This window comes from Rhea americana, unplaced genomic scaffold, assembly GCF_003343005.1.
Source record: "Rhea americana isolate MKP2758 unplaced genomic scaffold, rheAme1 scaffold_63, whole genome shotgun sequence".
NCBI lineage: Eukaryota > Metazoa > Chordata > Aves > Rheiformes > Rheidae > Rhea > Rhea americana.
The window spans coordinates 1,438,462-1,459,680 of NW_028186790.1; the positions used below are offsets into that span (position 1 = coordinate 1,438,462).

Genomic DNA, 21,219 nt, shown 5'->3' on the forward strand with positions numbered 1-21,219 from the left:
TCCTTTTATGTAACGTAAATGAGTGGGAAGAGCTTATTCTACTCTTCTCTGTCCCCTTGGGAAATGAGAAGCTTTCTGGGCCTGTTGAGTTTTCCAGCTGAACAGTTTCAGTCAGCAGCCTGGGTTTTCAAGTTCTAAAAATCAGATAAATCCTGGCAAACATATTTCTAGTATTTTTAGTATTTCAGAGATGTACATGGTTTTGTTGTCTGAGAGCTTGTATTTAAGAGTTCAGTGGATATCGGTATATATGTATTCCCTCTATTGTGTTTTGAGCAGTATTAAATATTCTGTTGAAGTAGCTGAAATGACTAGTGGAGTTGCTGACCAGGGGCTATTGGTGGTAGATACAGGAATTGTGCTGGAGCAGGCCACAGAAAGGTCCAAAGTAAATGTTTACATAATAAGCTTGCACAATGGATATCTACTCTCTTCGAGATCTTATACAGCTGTGGTGGCTGTTTCTATCCAAGCAGCAAGTGGGAATGCTACAGAGCTTTGAGGGTGTTGGTAAGCRTACAGATAAGTGAGATCCTGTGCACATATTCACTCAGATTCTCAGAAAGTCTTTGACAGAGTTTTACATCACCTTATTGAAGAACTTCACTTCAAGAAAGGAGATTAAAACAAAAGTAGTTTTATGGACTGAAAGGTGGTGTGCAAGATTAAGAAGCAAAAAACTTCCTTGGACAGAGAAGAGTCAGCAATCGGATCCTTCAGGAATGGTTCCTGGTGCCAGTTTTATTCAGCAGCATCTTCAGTGAGCTGGAGAAGGGATTTAACTGTGGAATCTGCACTTTTGTGAATGTCATTTAAACTCTTCCCAGTAGTTAGATGATGATGGCAAGGAATTGAGCGATCAGAAAGGTAGCAGATGAGCTTGCAGGTAGATGAATGCCAGGTAATGTACGGAAGGAAAGGTAATCTATACCATGCTTACGTGCAACTGCCAGTTCCAAGCTGAGCATCAGCTGATGAATATTTTGATGTTGTCATTTTCAGTTCTTTGAAATCCTCAACTCCTCTTGCAATGATGCAACTCCCTAAAGCTAACAGGATGCTGGGCCTCATCAGGAAGGCTATGGAAAACGAGACAACTAAATGATTGAGGGGATGGAGCAGCTGCCTTGTGAAACTGAGGCTAACGAAGTTGGAGCTCTTCAATTGAGAGGATAAGGCGAGGGGAGATATGATGAAGATTTACACAACCGTGAAGGAAGTGATAAACTGAATTTACCCAAATTACATAGTACCAAAGCTCAGCAGGAGGGACTCAGACTAGTTTGAGATCTCAACAAATGAGAGAGAAACTTACTTATGTAGTAGGCAGTGAGTATCTGGAATTCATTGCCAAAAGCGGCTATGGAGGTAGGCGGGATCATGGATTTAGAAAGGAATTAGACAAGTATGCTGCCAGACTTTAAAGGGAATGGGTGGGATGTGCTTTCCTAATGAAACCTTTATGGGTGCCTGGGGAATATGAGAGGAAAAGACAGCAGAAAGCACTTCAGGATTGCGTGCTTGCTCTCTCTAAATAGCATCTCATACTGCCACTATTGGGAGCAGTGTTCTGGAGTAGCTGGACCACTGGTCTAACTGAATCAGAAATTTCTTATGTTAAGTGATTTCTTCCTCCTTCTCCCTCTTTCCGCCCTCTCCCCGCCACCTCAATTTCAGAATGTTTGTTCTCAGGTAGAGCCTCATTTAATGAGCTAATGGAGTAGGATAACAGCTGAATACCTGACCTCTTTAGTTAAGAACTGATGCTTTCTCATTTATAGCTTCTGCGTCTTCATTAGCACGTTTCTTCTAAATTAAGGGGTTAACAGTAATTGGTAGGAGGCAGGGAAACAGTTATCAGAAATGTTATGGCTTCTGTTGCTTTCCTCCTATGCCTCCCCCCACTCTCATTTGTTTTATGTATCTTCTTGTCTTTTCCAGTCATATCTTCCAACAGTAGTACCATTGCATCTTTGACAAAACATTTAAACAACATTTGAGCTTTCTGAGGCAGAGATGATTTGTTAGAAATTTACATACTAGACTATATATACATATGTATTTATTTATTTAGTAATCTACACCATGGATCTGTAATTGAGGTTGTATTCTTACAATTTAATTTTTTTTTTTTTTTTTTTATATAAGCCATGATTTCAAAGTTGTGCCAGTTTGACTTTTCTGGGCTCAAAGCTACTTTGGATTGGAGTAGATGACTAGAACACTGCCCCTGTTTGATTTTTCTTGACACATCAGCTTACCTGTTTCCTAACATGATTGTATAGAAGAGTCATGTTTATAAAGGCCTTTAGTATATTTAGATATAGGATGCCATATATATCATTATTCACCGAATGGTAAGTACACCTGAAAGGGTATAGAGTGGCTCATTAAAAACACTATGACATCTTGGGTAATTTAAATGGCATCTCAGTCTTTTAAATCTCTTGTTTCAGGAAGTTAAGAAGGATGTAGAACCCAAGGATGAAGTTCTGCCAGTCAGGAGGGAGAAATCTGGCAATGTAGCAAGTCTTGTTCAGCGTATGAGCACCTATGGGCTTCCAGCAGGAGGATTTCAGCCTCATCCCCAGCCCAAAAGCTTCAAGAAGAGTATGTAGTTTTTCCAGTTCCTTCAATTACATAAGCTGCTAAAATGTAATTTCTTTTTCTTTTTATAAAAACAATAATTGTTTAATGCCTAACTTAGTTTTAAGGCTGTTCAGAAAGCTAGAGATATAGATATTTTCATTCTAAGCCAAATTATGCCCCGAATGTGTGCCAAGTTTACATGTAGTTCTTAACGACAGCAGCAGTAAGGAATTTTCATGGGAGCAGAATTTTAGACCTCTCCTAGATTCCAGAGAATATTACCTTGATTTTTCGTCAGCACAGAACAGCAGTCCCTTTCAGTTTTCTGTAACTTCACGTGGGCTGCGTTTACATTGTAAAGTACCTGAATGAGAACTGCAAGCCTGTTCATGATAATTAAAAAAATTCCTGGGATTATTTCTTTTGAGTAGAAGATTTTGGTGGTGTCTAAGAAAAGGTAGTGGAAGTCTTCCTTTGACTCTAAGTTTAACSCCAGGATAGTCAGTAGTGGAGACATTTGTGTCTTTATATCTGTACTTCCTAAAATGTTATGCTAATGTTTAAGTGAAGCTGACTAGAGAAGAGAACTTAGTACTTGCTGTATCTGGAAAACTGACTTGTGATCGGTATTTGGATGTCTCAGTTACAAGAGAGATTTCTCTAGTTTAGTCTGGCTTCATTGCTATTGTGATGAATTGTGGGCATTTGTGAAGCTTGTTTTTTAAAACTTTTTAACTGTTTTTGGTATGTTTATGCTCAGAGTTACTGTCCATGAAAGGAGAAGGGCCTCTAGATGTCTTTTAAAACCCTAAAATGAGACCAACAGATTTACAAGCTGTCAAAGCCCWCTTCTAGGCAGCTAGTGACCTTATCTTCAAAATAACTTTTTTGTGAATGTGTTCTATATACATTTATTAGTGATAGCATGTATATGCCCATTAGATACCTGCATCAACAAGCTTTTGAAAATCTAATCTTAAAGATTAATACGTTTCCTAGTGTAATGCAACCAGGTTCCAAAAGGGAGTCAGTTTGATCTGATACCAGTTCAGCATAATCTCACACTCATTCTGATCTCCCTAACCTTTGAACAATCCAATGATTTTCTCTTCCTTGTGTTGATTTCTAGGTGGCCCTGGTCAGGGTAATAGATACAATTTGATCTCAAACTCTGCAGCTCTGTGGCCATCCTCATTCTCCTAGAAGAAAATAGAGTTCAAGCACCTTCTTTTAAAACAATGTGTGTGTTTAAAAACAAAACAGGGGAAAAAAAACCCCACACAGCAGTTTAATTGGCATAACTGTGATCTTACAGTTCCATTTTACTAGCTGTTCCCTCTTTCCTGGAAGACTATTTAAACAGCTTCTGCAGATCCTTTTTGTTCTTGGCCTCTTTGCCTGGGCAATCTCTCACTCCCCTCAAAAAGTTTTTACTGCTTTAGTCATCTTTCAGTTTCTAGTTCTAACTTGGCAAAATGAAGTTTACAGTGTTAAAAACAAAGTTAAGCATCTTTAAGAATAACAGCAAGTTTCCCACGTGTGGTGTATTAGATTTTATCTACCTAGGAAGTCCCATGTGTTGTTTTCATGCACAGTTCTCACTGAGTTCAGGCATTTTATATCACGTGAATAAGCTGCATGCAAGATTCCTTAGCATTAGACTGCTGCATTTATGCTGGAAAATCAAACTATGGAAGGTGTGCTAACTTGTGATAATGAAGGGCTGAATTTGGTTTACCCTGCACAAAACAAACAAAACCTGATGAGAGACAAGGTTGTTTTGGAAACACATGAATTGCTCTGGGGCTGCCAGTCCGACTGTCCCGCTCTACTCTATGAAGCCGGAGGATTGGTTTTCGACCTGATCAGTTAATTTCCTATGTTGATCTAAGGACTTTCAAAACTGGAAAACGCTACTTCCTAAGATGGATATAACTGGAAAAGACTACAATGAGAGCTACTTCTGTATATGAACTGCATCTGTGCTTTTTTCTTTTCTTCCCCCCCCCCCACTATTCTTGAAAAAGATAGAATTATAATACAAAAAGGAGGGCTGAAATTAGATGTATACCAAATGGCCGTATGACTGTTTAATTAGCCTTTTTATTATTACCAGTTTGTTTTCTCTCTCTGAGGTAGAGAAGCGTGTGCAGCCGCTTTGAATTTTTGCTTGCTTACTCCAGCTTAGACAAGTAAAAGCAGCACAGAGCAGGTGTAAAGATGACCCTAAGCCTGCCCTTCAAAGGAGGAGCCCTGAACGCGCAATAGGAGGTAGTAAAGGCCAGTGAACCATTTATTTCAACTGTTAGACTCATAATCCTTTTTGACTGATAACAAGTTTCAGTAAAGTAACTAGGAGGGCATATTATGTGGGCAATGTCAATAGAGATAACCCATAGCTCTTTATATTATTTTTGCTTTATTTGTTTCCTGGTGTGTGGTGGTGTTATGTGGGGTTCTCCCCCTCTCTTTTCCCCCTTTTTCCTCTTTAGAATAGAGGTCCTATATTAGCATGTAGGAAGATGCTTCTTAACTAGGCGAGCCCTCTCTCAGCAATTTTAGATGCTGAATATTGTGAATATTGCTCAGATATCTGGCTTGTTTTGTGCTGAAAAYGTTGGGTGGGGCAGTCTCTAAATGTCTGACTTTGAACTTCTGACAGTACTGGAGTAAGACAAGGAACAAATTCAGAGGCAGTATCTGCATTTGTCRTGTTTTCACCTAGCTAATCTTAAATGCTGGAGTTTGAGAATGGATGGAGTGCAAAATGTAGGGGAGAGTATGGAAATTCACAGCTGCTGTGAGCTTTAGCACTTAAGCAAATATGATCTATATCAAGCTTGTGATTCTTTTTTTTATTATTTATTTTTCACTTAAACTTGGAGGCAGATTGTTTTGAGAAGAAGCATGGGGTATGTATGGAGCTCAAGATGATGGTTGCCTTCAAGAGTTTGCTGGCTGTTCTGTTCTGGAAAAGGCCTAAAAGGCCCAGTCGTAGTTTGAAGAGGAAAAGCCGAAAAGCTTTCAGAGTTCAGCAGTAGCATCACTCCAGCAGGATATGTGCAGGGTAATTGTGTAATCTTAAGCTCATACACATGTGGCTGCTGAGGCTGTTGGAAGCCAGTTGAATGTTTTTCCCTATCAACGTGTCATTATGTTTTTAATGTCTGCACACTTTTAACAATTTGTGGCAAACAGTCTGTCAGTTGCTATTTATTTTAATTTTGCCTCTGTGAAACACTGCTAATTGAAGTATAGATTTAATTTCCAGATTGCGTAGTAGAACTGGAGGAAAAAGGATTTTTAGAAAGGATTTAGAAAAGATTTTTTTTTTTTTTTTTAATCTTGGATGAGATTAATTTGGGTTTTGAAATCTGAGTAAAGCAAATGTTAACATTACCCCCAACCTGTAGTTTAGCAAGATCTTCATTATAGCCAGAAAAGCTTTTAGCATTGTGCAGAATAAAACATTTGTTATTTCTTTTGGAATTGCTTAAACATTGGAGTCTCAAATTTACAGATTGTCTTTCAATAGCAGCCAGTTACAGCATTAGTACTTACTTGTGTTTTTTCAGATGTCAGTCAGGAAATAGCTTGAAAATCATTGAACTAGGGGCTTATCTGACTTGCTTATGTCATCGTGGTTTTTATAGCACGTTGGTAATTGGCAGTGTGATGTTTAYTCATTTGTAATTGCCAGTGTGGGAAACACAGTATTTTTTCAAGCTGCATCTATGGTATAGCTACCTAGTTTAAGTAACACAAGCAAGCTGGAAGACCAGACACAGTCTACTTTTTCTGATAATTTTCAGGTGTTCTAGTCAAATTTGATCCTCTGGAGAGTCGAGTGTGGAAAAATTAGTTCTTTTTAAGTGTTCTTATTTTTGGGATTTCCCTTCTCTCAGAATCCAAGAAGCGGCAGTGTAAAGTGCTGTTTGAGTACATCCCGCAGAATGAGGATGAACTGGAACTCAAACTGGGTGATGTTATTGACATCAACGAAGAGGTAAGTTGTTTTACAGAACAGATCATCTCTTCATTTGACCAAAAGTGATACTATTTTTTGGCTGAATACTTGAATTATAATGTTGGAGRAGTAGTGTAGGAAGTGTGAAGGCTAAAATTGGTAGTTTAGAAGTTTTCTCTCAGAATCTAATCCTAAATCCATACATGCTAGATATATAAAGGAAGTATTTGATCTTTGCAGCAATAAATTATGATTCATTGCATWGATTTCTTTTTCTAAAGACTCTTACAGTATTTTGGCTCTGTTTGATCCTTACTTCTAGGGCACTTAACCTACAACTATTTGATCAATCGCCTATAATTTTACATACCCTAACTTGGTTTAGATGAAAAATGTTATTTGACCTGATTTTCCAGTTCTGCACTTTTCCTGTGAAGTCCTTCATCGCTGATCAAGATAGGAACAGTAGCCAGTGCAACAAACAGTACAATATACTTAAACCACTTGCTCAAAAATACAGAACATAAGAATAGATTTATCTAACATGTCAGAGAAGACCAAGTAGCCAAACGGAACAAAAAGGTTACAGCAATTTGAATCAGTTATTGTATTTTCTTAAGGAAATGTGGATTTGGGGGTCATGCTGTGTGTGTTCCCTCTCTTATTTTTTGTTTTTTTGTTCAGTACCTGTCCTTCCTACCTTGATGTACCCACCTGGCTAATTTAAACAAAGAGTAAATATTTCAAAGATGACATACTTCTGCAGAGTTTCATGGGGGGAGGGGAGGAAGGGAAGGAGAGCCTTCATAGAGCAGTCTTTCTTCCTAAGAGGTGTTGAGAACACATCTGTTTCTTTAAAAACAAAATAAAAAAAATCACATACAGGAAATGCACTTAGCTTAATGACTTGAAAATACAAACTTGCAGTAGCCAGCCTGTGCTACTTACGCTGCTACTAAAGCTACATGCTTATTTTTACTGTATCATTCCAGTATATGTGCTCTACATTTGGACAGTGTCAGTGTCTTTATTTTACCCAGCAGATTTTTTTTAGTGACTGAATTAAACTGAATTGCTGTGATGAGTTGCTGTATAACTATGGGAGCTGTTCTGAGGATGACTGTTAATCAAATGTTAATAGGTAGTAAAATGCTGTAGCAAACTATTAAGACAGAGCTGTTGGCATGCCGTGGTGCAACAGCTTATGATGCTGTAGGATATGCGTTTTTATRTAGGATAGATCTGTCAGATATAGATTTGCTTCACAAAGCTGTAGTAACGGGCAAGAAACGTGAAGAATTTTAGAAAATACTACTGGCTGTAGAATATGCTGAGACAACTTGTCTCGAACATCTTCATTAATGTGAAGCAATCCTTACTTTTCTTTAGATATAAAAGGTGTTAGATAGATAAATTTTACTTTAAGGAAAGAGCGTTTAGTCACTTTTTTGCAGAGGGGAAAAAAATGAAGTAAAACTAACTCCTGCAAGGGGATTATTTCTACCTATTACCCCTGAAAATATTCCAGTATTTATCTGAATACACATTTACATTTATAAATGTAAATTTAACAATTTACAATTGTTTTTATAAATTGAGAAGTTAGTAACTTGCACTAATGTTCATGAAATCTGAGTTGGAGGCAGGTGGGTTCAGAAAGTAAACGGCTAATATTGAAGAGAAAGCAGGCTACAAGGATCAGAAGTAGCTGTTAGTGAAGAAGCCTGTTCGCCTGTGCGACTGAATCTATGGTGTATGGGKTTTTTTTTCTTATTTTCCATTTTACATAACATGTTAAGTTATGAATGCAAAGTACACACTTAAAGTGTGTGTGACAACTGTATAATTTCTGCAAACTTTTTGTTTCTGCTTCATATCTTTCCTTTCCCCCTACTTCTGCCAGATGGAGAAATAAGTAGTAGATTTAGTTTAGTTTATATTATACTTAAAACATTTGTATGCTGTTATCAAGTGTAATCTATTTTTAAAACCTGTTGTAAGCTAATTTCATATGACTTCATAAATTTTTCTAAAATCAAATTGGAGGAAACTTCTTGTTCTAATCATTTTTTTCCCCTTTTCTTGGAAGTCTTGAGTTACTATCTTAATAGAAATAAGTTGCTTGAAATTCACACTCACATGCACAAAAAGAGTACTGATAYGAATGTACCAGAACTTCAACTCCCTCTTGTGGAAATTTTATTCTGTAGTAAGATTTTTGAAATCGAAGGTAGTATTCTGAAATCATTGCACTTAAATGTTATCTGGACATACATAGATGCTTCATAAGCTCTACTAAAGTGATTTGAGCCTTTGTGCTTGTTTTTTAATGTTTGTGAAAGGTACTTCCTCTGGCAGTAAAATTCATACATAGTGGTTGGGGTTTGTTTCTTTTTAAGACAGCATGATGAAGAGGCTGAAATAAATATGCTCAGGAAACTTTTTTCTGTTTCTGAAGGTCTCTCAATTGCCACCTGCTTTGCTGGTCAATACGGGGCTTTGATAGCCTCAGTTCACGGCAGAAGAGTGAATGGCAGCTTAACTTGCTTTCTCTATTGGAAGCATTAAAATTCTCTTTTTTTTTTTGCCTCTATGGTAGTATTTGAGTCAAGACATTTAAATTTTAGTTTTGTGTAATGTAGCATGTAAAGCAAGAGGAGCTGAAGCCCAGTCAGAAATGTCAGTGGTCTGGACTTCAAATTATGTTTGGAAGACCAAATTCTCAATTTGAACTATCTAGAGAGAAAGCTGCATTTGAGAACCAGGATGTCTTTAAAATGTTCTTTTTGTTCCCTGCCTCTCTTTGCGGCTGCCAGGTTTTGTATGTGCCTCACTTGTCTGAAGATAGACTAACATTTAAAAATTATGTCTGTGTGTCAGGCATAGTGACCTAGAACACAAGGCTAAAAAAAGATTATGTAAACAAACAGTATTTCTTTTCTTGTTTCCTTTTCTTTCTCATCTAAAAACATTTTCCAGCCCCCAAACAGAGCAAATAAAATATTTTGAAAATTTATTTTTAATCCTCAGTTTTTAGTGTTGCTATTAGGCAGGTAGCTTCAGTTTTTTTAGGTGTGTCTTGAAAACTGTTCCTAAATAAATTAAAGAGCCCAATTCTTACAGAATCTGCTGGCAATTATTCTTTATGCATGCCCAACATCTATTGATCCTGCTTTGGACTGCAGGATTTTCGTAAGTGTTCTTCCATTAAATTTTGGAGCATTTAAGTGAACTTGCACACTAGGAGTCTGGGCATAAAACAGAGCATTGTGGAGTCATTATATTCTTGAATTCCTAAACAAGTGTTCAGTGTGAAAATAGACTGTTTTGTGAATAACAAAGCTAACAGAATTTGGCATACAGTGAACTTGTACAGAAAGAGCTTCTGCATGCCACCAGAAAAATCTTCTTATCTCTCAACCACCGTTGTTGGCAGGATGTTGTAGTGATAGAAGTGACAAGCAATGGCTTTCTTGTTCTTCTTTTGTCCTGGCGGTTCTACGTCTTTGGTAGGTTTCTTTTAAAGAGAAATCGTAGCCATTTGAACTTCTCTAGAGTTATTTTTAAAACTTTAAGTGACATACAGACGGAATATGTATTTCTAAAATTGCTTAGTCTGCTATAGTTGATTGTTGAAACAACAGCTGTATTTAGGTTTGCTTTTGCTTTACTGATAATGTGCAAAATCTCTCTATACAGGTAGAAGAAGGCTGGTGGAGTGGAACACTAAATGGCAAGTCAGGATTGTTTCCTTCAAACTTCGTGAAAGAATTAGAATTGACAGATGATGGAGAAACACAGGACACTCTGGATGACACAGGTGGTAATCTGATGTGTTGGAAATCCTCAGTAAAGTCTTTTTACGTCTTGGTTATAACTTGGTTTTAGTGAAACAAAGGTAGCAAAGAGCGCAAGCTGCCTGACAGCCTGTCTGTTTCTTTACGTGTTTCTAGAAAATATTGCTACTGAGGATTGAAGTTGCATAACGTTCTCCTAATAATTTTCTCCTAATACGTTTCTAATAAAATTGCAGTTAAGGCCTTGATCTTACAAATGCATAGTCTGTATTTTAATACTAGAAATTTTATCATGTTTGGAGTTGAGCTTTTTTAGTATTGGGATATAAAATTTTATTTTCATTCAACAATTTCTAGACATTCTAAACATGAGTCTGCTAACGTTGTAAACTTCTAACCATATCAGTTGAAATTTAAAACATAAACTATTTGAAGAGCCTCAACTTAAAATGAATTCTAAGAGGGAGGCCCTGATTTCTTTTCTAAGAATAAAGTGTTTTCGATGTAATGTCTGTCCAAAATATAAAAATGGACAATGGGTCAGACATAAACTGCTTAGATTTTTTTAAAGGCTATTTAAATTTAGCCATTCCTTTATGACTGTGACTGTATAGCTAAGATAGAAGCAGAAGTAGACTGTCTGTAGTTGAGTAGTAGTTATGTGTTGAGTGGGTGCCAAGCAGGTGCATGCTTTAAAGGAAATGGCTTGGTCTGTTACCTTGAAACTGTAGTTCAGAGGCACCCAGTCTTTGAAGACCTGTCTGAAGACTGGGAGCTTGAGACATGATACTACTGAAATGAGAACATTTGTTATCCGTAGTGTCTTACAGCCATTTTTAAACATTAATTTACTTTATAATGTTCAAAGGAAAAAGTGGATTTTTTTTTGTAATAGTGTGCACTCTTATTTACAAGATGTTCTGTGTTACCTGTTTCTAACAAGGATGTGCTCACAGATGGGAAAGAAAAAATCTGACTTAGATAAYTTTTTTTGTTTTTGTAAATTCTGGAAACGGTTGAAATAATGCTAACTGGGAATTGTTTGATTTGAGCAGTCTCAAATAGTTCAGTAGCTATCTTCTTGGAGTTAAAGATCACCAAGTTTAGTAGTATCTGGTAAGATRAACTTACAAATGTGTGTGTCAGTCTTAATTCTTGAATACCAAGCTCGATGAGACTTAACAGTARCTCAAAGTGATTGCGATTTCTGTCAGTAACTAACATGATGCGACTTCCACCTTCTCACACTCCCAAAGGGTTTTATTTAATGCTCAGTACTTTACAGTCAGAATCTCAAGTATATGCTGTCTCTCCACATTCCTGAGAAACAGTAAGTGCCACGTTCACTGAGCTGTGTGCTTTCAAACAAAGATGCAACTCGGAATTCGTATCAATGAAAATTTTAATTCTCTTTTAGATATCTGAGAGGGAAGTAACTAAGTAAAGAATAACATGGTTGAGAAAGGATGAGAAATTGAAACTCAGAGCTATGCAAAATCATAGTATTGTCAAAATCCCTTTAATTTATAACTGAAGGAAGAGGTCTGCTTAAATCCTTGTTGCATTCCCAGGCATCTGTACACTGGAAAGAACTTAGTTGAAAGGCTAAAAGCTTATRTGGAGACTATTTTGAGTTTGACTTACAAAGCTTTCTAATTTCAGATGTGGAATTCTATACTTAGGAGTTTGCCTGTAAGTACTAGTTTGTAGGTTTTAAGAGATTTGACTAATAGAAAAAATAAACAAATATTGTCTTAGCAGTTTCTAACACCCAAATTCAATTCTTCCCTGTGCTTCTTTCAGGGGAAGAATAAATATTACCCCTTAAACTTGAAAGATACTGACAAGAATCCCAAATACTTGTGTTATTTAGCAGTGATTAAAATCAAATGACTATATCTGATTTGAATGTTTAAGTAATTAAGAATATGTCCTGAAGTGTTACCAGACTTAAAGGTTACTGAAAACATAATTAGGAACTTGCTCAGGTATTTTTCGTAGTTCATTTTGAGGAAYAGAAAAGTTTCACTTTAGTGTCTTGAGAGAAACCACTTTCTACTGCTAAAACACAATTTTCTCTTTGYTCTTGAAATGTGGTAGGGCTCATTATGGACCTTACTAGTTATTGTTTTCAGCAGCTATAGTTGTGCTGCAGCAGGCAAGCTTTTATATGTGATGTTGAACAGCACACCTTCAAATGAATGCATAAGCAATATTTCATAAAACTAATGAAAAATTTAATGTTGATAATAACAGATTGTGCAGCCTCGATGGTAYTTGAAATGACAAGAAAGAATAGTGATCTACTTCTAGTTGCTAGAATATTTAGTGCACTAATAGTGTCATTTTAAATGGTCTTATGCTTAATGCTATAACTAGAACAAAATACAAGGGGAGGAGAACTACAATAATGTACTTAGAAAACCTAGCAAGAGTAGTACACACAGCTGTGTGACTTTTTCTCCYCTAAGAGAAAATAGTTTCAGAAATTATTTTTTTATTTCATTTTATTTTATTTTATTATTATTTTTTTTTTAATTTCAGAGTCTGTTTTCAGTGGTCCTACCTCACCTGTGGCCTCTCCAGGAAATGGAAGTGAACCTGGATCTGGACCAATTACACAGCCAAAGAAAATCCGAGGTGTTGGTTTTGGAGATATCTTTAAAGAAGGCTCAGTAAAACTTAAGACAAGATTATCCAGTAATGAATCAGAAGATAAAAAGCAAGATAAGGTTTGTAATGGTTCATGTTATTTKGGGGTTTCCTTGATAATTAAAGAAGTGTGGGATCTCCAGACATCATATCTTGCAGATATTAAACACACCGGTCATTTTAAAATGTGTCAGTGTTATTSCATAACAGTACCTTAATCATTTCATGGGGTAATCAGAAAGAAAGTCAAGAGCGGTCTCTTGCATTTAAAACCAAAACTCAGATTTCTTTCCTAGTAATTTATATTCAACGTTGATTTTAAAAGGTCTATTCAAATGTCTTGACGTTTAAAAAATCAGAGGAGAGAACAAAGCTGGTATGAAAGTTATTGTTTCAAAGCCACGTGGCTTAAGAAACAGTAAGTTCTCTAAAACATCTACAGTATTAAGACTGGATTAAGAATAGTGATAAGTGAATGCAGTAGGTTTTGATGCTTGTCTTTATTTGAAAAAGTGGAAGAATTTCTGTAGGCTGGTTTGGGGATTCTTAACCTCACAATAAAGAGGGAATGAAGGCAGGCTTGGTCAAGGAATTTTTTTCACCACTTTTTGTGATGTCCAGAAGTGCAGAGATGTGTGGTGTGGTTGTATGCATTTTTTTTTCTTCTGATCTGGAGTAAGACATCTGAATCTTTCTATACCAATTGTATTTGACATTTAAAACAGATTTTTTTTTTTTTTAACATTTCGGTGAGTATTGGGATTGCTGTACTAGCTGTCGTGCATAATGGGCAATATCTTTTGAAGAGTGAATGGGAATGGGGCAGTCTTGTTCTCAACTCATAACAAGTTTAGGAGAGTACAGATAGTGTGATGATAGTGTAGTTACTTTAATTTGAGGCTTTTTTTTAATTTGAATTTGAGAGAGCTTTTGTCCCTCAGAAGCAAAATAGCAATAGTCATGTCTTTAGCTTGAACTTAAGCACACTTTATACCAAGATCTATATAGATCTTAAGTTTTCGATAAATAGAAAATATATAGATCTTAAGTTTTCGATAAATGAAAGCCAACTGAAATAATTCAGCATTTCTGTTTTTATTTGGATGAACGATTGAAGAAAGCTTTTAAAATCTTTGACCGATTTGGCTTTTTTGGGCTGTGATTTATGTTCACTGAAACTGTCTGAGGGGGAAGGAAGAAGTCTTGCTTTCCAATTCTGATTTCCTATGCTTTGCTAACATATTCGTGCAGGCATGATGTTTTTGTCTACTCTTTGAGTTAGATCAGAGAAGTTACCTGGTTGAAAATTAACAGCATCTTTCYAAGTTATTCTCAGTCAGATCAGTTGACTAATTTGGTCTCCTCTGCCTCCAGAGAAATGGTTACGGTGGTGCAGTGCGAAAGATGAAGTGAGGGCAGAGAGGAAAGAGTCGTCCGGCAGAGGGGTACGGACAGAGACTTCTGAATCTTCTCTGCCCGTGGCAGTGCGGAGAGAAACGCTCATCACGCCACGGGCAGACTGTGCATCTTCTTTGTTTCTGACTCGGTCAAAACTCCCCATAAGTCAGAATACCAAAATTATGAGTGCGTTGTCTTCTGTTTACCTTCTGGGGAATGTGAGCTCCTAATATAGGCACGTTCATTTTCCTGTGTCCTCTCTAGGCCCTTCCTTCAAAGTAGGAGTTTGTGGGAGCTGTTGCACCTTCGTGCAAACGCTGTCACAGCAGGTGCTCTGGCGCTTTCGCTTTGTTTTCCGCTCATGAGATTGATTGTTCAAAAGTTTCAGGGYTTTCTATTTTCTAGCTTGTACCTTGGCAGTGTAATTTTCCTTTCTAAGATATGTTGAAATAGTATGAAGTCTGCTCAGCCATCAGAAACTGTRTTACTTGACTGCGTATAAGCACTAAAATATGTTGGCGCTCTTTTGTTAGTTGGCCTGTCTGGTAAGTTGTTGCAGGCTGTTTCTCAAGAAGGCAGGAAATGAAGTGAGAAAACAGTTTTGCAGGGCTTAGAAACAATGAAATAAACGGTTGCATTTTGGATGTAACGTTCCACTTATCTTTTGTACTTTTGCCAAAGTAATCCCACAAGCAGACGGGGCCAGCGTGAAAGAACGACGAGTTAATTTTCATTAAGTTTTTACTAAAATTGATGGATTCTTAATATTTGTGCTTGACTCGCTTTGCAAGATGTAGGGGTGATTGAAGGGCATTCTCCGTGTTCAAGGCAGTAAGGAAGAAGGTTGCCTTCAGGAAATCCTGGAGGAGAGAGGGCTTTTTTCTGTGGGGACTGGTAGTCAATACAGACAGGAGAAGTCTCATGTATTTCAAGCACTTGAGARCATATGTGCTGTTGCAAGCTTCGGTAAAATAGGTTTTAGTTAATTCCAGCATCCTGAGTAGGTTCAGGTTATTTATATTCTGTCTACCTAAACCTCTCACACTTGTAATYGCTTCTTGTTTTGGTAGAGGAGATGTAGAAAACTATTTTCATGTGCTGGTAAATTTATTTAATCTCACAGAAGTTATTTTAGTGCTTCCTCTATATAGCGCTCCGGGGATAGTTAAATTGCATATGTTCTCTGAGACTGTCCCAAATGACTAGCTTCCTCTACAGTATGTCTTGTGTATCAAACACCAGCCCACAGACAAGATGTGTTTTCAAGGAGAGTAAATCTAATTTCTCTGTCAGTAGAAATTGTATGAAGTCTAATTGTAAATAAAAATGAGCAGAGGCAGTGGGATTTTTCACATCAGTAGGACTGTTAGGGTGGCTTAGGTAAGCACCAATTATCAGATCATACTTGGCATTTGTAGCTTGTTATGATTGTGAAGAAAAAGATGTACCTGAAGTTGTCTGACTCATCCTTGACCGCTCAGTGAATTTGAAATGAAAATTGGAACAAATGTTGTTAGATGTYAACTCTGAAACATGGTACCGGTTGAGATGTCATTGTGGTTTATTGATACAGAAGAAATTTTTAGCAATTTTTTTTAATCTGTTTTGGTTGTGTTCTGTGACAGCTGAGAGGAGCTCAAGGAATTTGGAATAGCTGCTTTTAAACGCTCTTACAGTTCTGTGAGTAGTTAAAACCTGAATGTCTCTTCAGGAGATGATGTATGGTTGCTAAATATTCCCACTTTATTCCAGTGCAAAGTAAACATGGTTAGAGTGAATTACCTTCATCATAAGTCTCAAATAACCAGTTCTGTTCTGTACTGAAGTAGGCAATTTCAGGGTTACTCTACTCAGGATACTGAAAAATGATTGCAAGACTGTATATATCTGTCAGTATCCTGAGATTTACTTCCAGTCTGGAAACTGCATACTTCATCTTTGATCAATAGGCACAACTTTTATTGGTTTCTCTGTAATGAGAAAGTCAAACAMATGGGAACGTCTCAGTGCACCACTTGGAAGTGGTGATTCATGTATCAGCTACTGAAAATCTGGGTGTTTCCTGTTGCGTAAGCGAAAAAATCCTTTTGACTGCTATTTTGTTAATGTAGTTCTCTTTCATTTGTGTAGCCACCATCTAACCATCCACCTGGAACAAAACTAATGCATTTTCCTAATATCACGAAAGTGGAGAACTCATCAGAAGCAACAAAATTGGAAATTGAAAGTAAACCAAAAGGTAAGGTTAATCAGAATTTTCATCTGTTACTTGGTAGTCTTCTATAGAGGCGAAAAGAGTTGTCAAAGCAGTTTGTTTTCATGTTTAAAATCTTAAAWTTTTCTCTAGACTGAGTACTTATGTAGTGTCGTTCAAGGAGTTCTGYAAATGCAAAATAGTCTGAAACAGTTTTTGCTTGCATTTTTGTGGAAGCTGAATCAAAGATTTTTGSGAGGACATTTTCTAGCAGAAAGTAAGACTAGAGTATCCGTTTTTATTGCAGTAGCTTTTTTACATTGATTTGGTAAGCTGACATACTTAAACTGACTTTCATTCTGTCTAGTTTTTAGTTTTTTAGCTGAGATGATGAAAATCTGTTGCTGTGGAGTAGTCCACTCAATTTCTGTCTCTAGGCTATAAAATTGTCTTTTTGTTCTCGGAATCTACTGTGGAGTTGCTAGTGTGYACACTGTATTAATTGTGTACTCGTATTTCATTGAAGTCTGTTCTCCAGGTAATCCAGTTCTATTACTGTCCTGTTAAAAAAAAAATCAAAGTTACCTTTAAAACACCTAAGACTTCATTTGATTGCTAACTTGTGTGGTTTTAACTGGAAAGATATTTCTTTTTATAAACTTTAATCAAGCCAACTCAAAACTTCTTGTGGGAATGTCAACGCTGCATCAAAATCAGCTTCTGTTGTCTGATCTGTGGACAGCTCAGCCTTGTTCCAAAAAAGATGAGTTTTTTTTCAATGTCTGTATTATTGTATTTTCAAATGTAATTTTTTCTTATACCAAAATAAGGAATTTATGCATATTTCACTCTGAATAATTTGCAGAATTCAGAAAACTAAAACAATTCACTTTCTTGCTTATATTTAGAAGTTACCTAATCATAGCAGAGCTAAGCGGCAGGTTTGTTGGTAAAAGCCCTAGCTTATCTGTAGCTAAAACAGTGYAAGGCATCCATGCCGTTTTAGCTGTCTGTCTTGGCGAGTTGGCTGGCTGTAACTAACATGGCCACGTTCACAAATACCCAGTTACTCTCTAGGAGTGCCTGAAGTAATGGGCTAATAGCAATTAATGCTTAAACTTTGCCATTGCAAGACAAAGAATAAATCAAATTACGTAAGATATGTTCAGCTGATGGAAACTATTACTTAGCTGTAACTTGTAAATCTTAACTTTAAAACTGGGATAGTTTGGGGATCTTGCGTTTGAGCACTATTGCTGTAAATGCTCCTCTGCAGAGCCAACGTGACAACGTGTGGTACTGTGCATCATGAAATTTGGCTTGGATTCGTTTTTATTTAGAAGTTTTAGCCACGTCTCACTACAAAGTCTGAACTAATCTAACAGAGTTGGAGGGTCCGTACTGAAGAACACCCTTTATTTAGCTGTTTTCATAATTTCAAATGYCCAAAGCGTGGCAGTTGGACTAATCTAGTAGCCGAGCCATGCTGAGTTGTTTGATTTAACCTCTGCTCCCCAAAGAAACAAAATAATCWGAAAGGAACATAAACACTTTAGTGAAAGATGTAGTAGGAGAACAAAATAATGTCTATGTACAACATTTAAAGAGCATCTTATACCCTTATAGAGAAAGCTTTTTCATTTAGTGTTTTTATTTTAATATAGGCCTCATTCTTATACTTTATGTACATCATCCTCAGTTTTGAGAGAGAGTTTAAAACAATCTGTGTTCAATATGTTAACAGACATTTCTAAACTGTTTAGACTAGTGTGGCTTATTTTGATGTGCCTCTTCTATTTCTGGAAAGCTTGTTTTTTAGATACTTGTACCAGAGACCAAAAAAATTTGATCCCTCTTCCCTCCTTTCCCCACCCCCTCATATATATTCGAGTACATCATCTGYTATTCCTGCTACTGTGTTAGTAGTYCTGAGTCTCTGGAAAATATATAATATTAAGCAACAGTATAATCAAAAATAGCTGTTAATCTTCAGATTTAATATTATTTTTTAAATATAGGGTTCTATTTAAGTGCTAGAAAACGAAACAGGACTTTTTCATTATCTCAACTAGTTTGTGAGCCTGGTATTTTTTTAAATAAGGTGGCAAGATGGCAAAGTGTCAATAGCCTGAGCTTAGCCGGGTGCGTTTCTCGGGAGGAGCTGGCTGCCCAGTTTTGCAGCCTGGCACCTTGAGAAGCTGGCAGAGCTCAGCACACCCGCCAATTCCAGCCTTCCCCGCAGCGGCCGCGTTCCCCATCTGGCCGGGTTTTCCGCGGGTTGTGGGGCTTTTTGTGTGCGCGGCAGAGGAGATCGGTGAGGGGTTGTGTCCATCAGCTGCGCTGAGCGGGTCTTCCATGCGGTAAGGATTTTTACAAATTCAGGACGTGTGTGAGATTTTTAAATCAGGCTGATGAACAAAATCCCTGAATTAATTGATAAGTATCTGCAGTGTAGCTGTTGTTGTTGGGCTTGGTTTTTGTTTTTTTAATAGTCGGTGGCTGTTTGGAGCTCAGTTTAAGTAGCCTTCTCTTTGACGTCCCTCGGCGTATAGTTCTGTAATTCTTCACAGGCTGCAGCAGACTCAGTCTGTGCTTAAACACTTCTGATCGCTAGATAAGACGATAACATTATATTTTTCTCATACCTGGCATTCCTGATTTATGTACATCCGAAGCTCGCCATACTGTTGGATTTTAACACAGCGATTGGCAAYGAGCAGACTCTTTCATTTAGAAATCAAAATTGTGCATTTGTTTAATCAAGGTACAAGTCTTTGATTTAAAAGCAACTCATTATGTTTGATTTATTTTCTTACCATCCAGCAAAGGTCAGCTTTTAACGAGTTGACTTAGAGGCAATGGCAGGGATGGGTCTAGCTGTTGTACTGCCCTTTAACTGGGAGTTCGTGCCACTGCTCACYTGGGCACGCTACCAGTGTCAAGGAGCTGATACGTTAGGTAGGCACGTTAGGGTGCTCTCTGCTCGCTTGCTCGTCCTTAATCTATCAGTTATARAAATCCAGTGTTTTTATGTGTTATTTTTAAATGTTCAGGGTTCCTTTTTAGTGAATCTTGGTCTTTATCACCTAGTTTTCCTTTGCTATGTAGAATAAAGAACAAATCTCGTTGCTTTTTCAATTGAAATTGTTTTTACAATTTTAAATTCATTAGTTATTGAGCTGTACCAAATAGATGGAGAGGAATTATTCTTTCTGCTTTTACAGAAGAGTATGACTGTCAAAATTAATTATTCAAGTGAGCTCTGTTTTCAGGTGTTCGCCAAGGAATTTCTTTCCTTCAATTTGACTTCAGAGTTTCAGCAAATGTACTTGGGTATTTGGAAAGTCTGTAATTGTGTTGATAAAGGATGTCACCATTAAACGTTTGCATGTATTTAAATAGAATTGTAAACTTGAAACTTAGATCAACTCTGAGATTATATAAAAAAAAAAATCTGATATAAACTGTGACTATAAAAAAACTGTGACTATAAAAAAACAAAGCTTGAAGCCATTTTTTTTCTAAAGCAGCTCATTAAAGGGAGTATATAGTACGAGTGGGAGGTTTAAACCGATCTCTACAGTTTTAAATGACTAGACTCCTAGTCAGAGCACTAACTCCACAAAGACTTATTTCCTTCCCTCTAAATACTGCTGTATTCTTATTTTTTCTTTTATTGTGGTGTGAATTACATAGTGAATACTTGTAAAACAGTCTCAGATGGCTGGTCTAGAAGAGAGTTATGTTAACTTCTGAACTCTCCTTTAGACAGCAGAAGGGAACTGTTTTTATGTGCTTTAATACCCATGTTATGCAAGTGTAATAATTGTGCTGCTTTGTTTCAGCCAAGGAATATTGCAGGACAATATTTGCCTATGATGGCTCAAATGATGAACTCAGTTTTAAAGAAGGAGAGATTATTCAAATAATCAGTAAGGTAAGATATTTAGTCTGCTCTAATAATTTGTAGCTTTTGCAGGTTTTGTATAAGTAGGTGAAGCATAAATGTTAGAGCAGGAGACTCTGGGCTGGATATAGAAGGAAAAAAAAATGACCTCATGAGTCAAAATTAGTCTCTGAATAATCAGTGGAGATACAGGTGCCCTTAAAGACACTTGGAGTGGGAAGGTAACTTAGTTACTCAGAAGTCAGAACAGTGTGTGCCCTGTACTGAATGCAACAGTGGCTTGCTTTTCTATGATGAAGCTGTACAACCTTTGGAAATAGCTCTTCTAACTTCTAGCTTTGTTGAGCTTTTTCTTTAGTAATACATCCGTTCTGACCTAAAGGTGATAGTTAGKATGGGTTACGGTATCAGAAGTGAGAAATGAAGATTTTTGCTTACTGTTTTTCAGTCTAGTCATTTTGAAGAAAAAATAAATAAATGTTTTCAGTAAGAGTGAATCCTGCTTTTAGAAACACTTTCCATTTCAGAAAAATAATCTCAAAGTTAATGATGCTGTCTTACTGCTCACTGAAAGATAACTCAGTATTTATATTTATTTTGAATATTGAAAGCGCCTTGTTGAAAGGTCCTGTTACAGAGACATTTTCCTACTAGCCTCTGCAATCTCTGGTTAGTTAATCTACTTGCTGATATATTAAAAAATTATAATTTGCCT

At 36.9% G+C, this 21,219-nt stretch overlaps 1 protein-coding gene across 1 annotated transcript in view; it reads left to right on the forward strand.

Moving 5' to 3' along the window:
- CD2AP (CD2 associated protein) overlaps positions 1-21,219 on the forward strand; it is a 61,125-nt gene that overhangs the window by 16,105 nt on the left and 23,801 nt on the right. The window contains exons 3-8 of the mRNA XM_085320327.1: positions 2,457-2,610; positions 6,495-6,595; positions 10,256-10,376; positions 12,898-13,085; positions 16,534-16,642; positions 20,443-20,534. Coding sequence (XP_085176453.1) covers positions 2,457-2,610; positions 6,495-6,595; positions 10,256-10,376; positions 12,898-13,085; positions 16,534-16,642; positions 20,443-20,534 — 765 coding nt within the window. The remainder of the gene's footprint in view (positions 1-2,456; positions 2,611-6,494; positions 6,596-10,255; positions 10,377-12,897; positions 13,086-16,533; positions 16,643-20,442; positions 20,535-21,219) is intronic.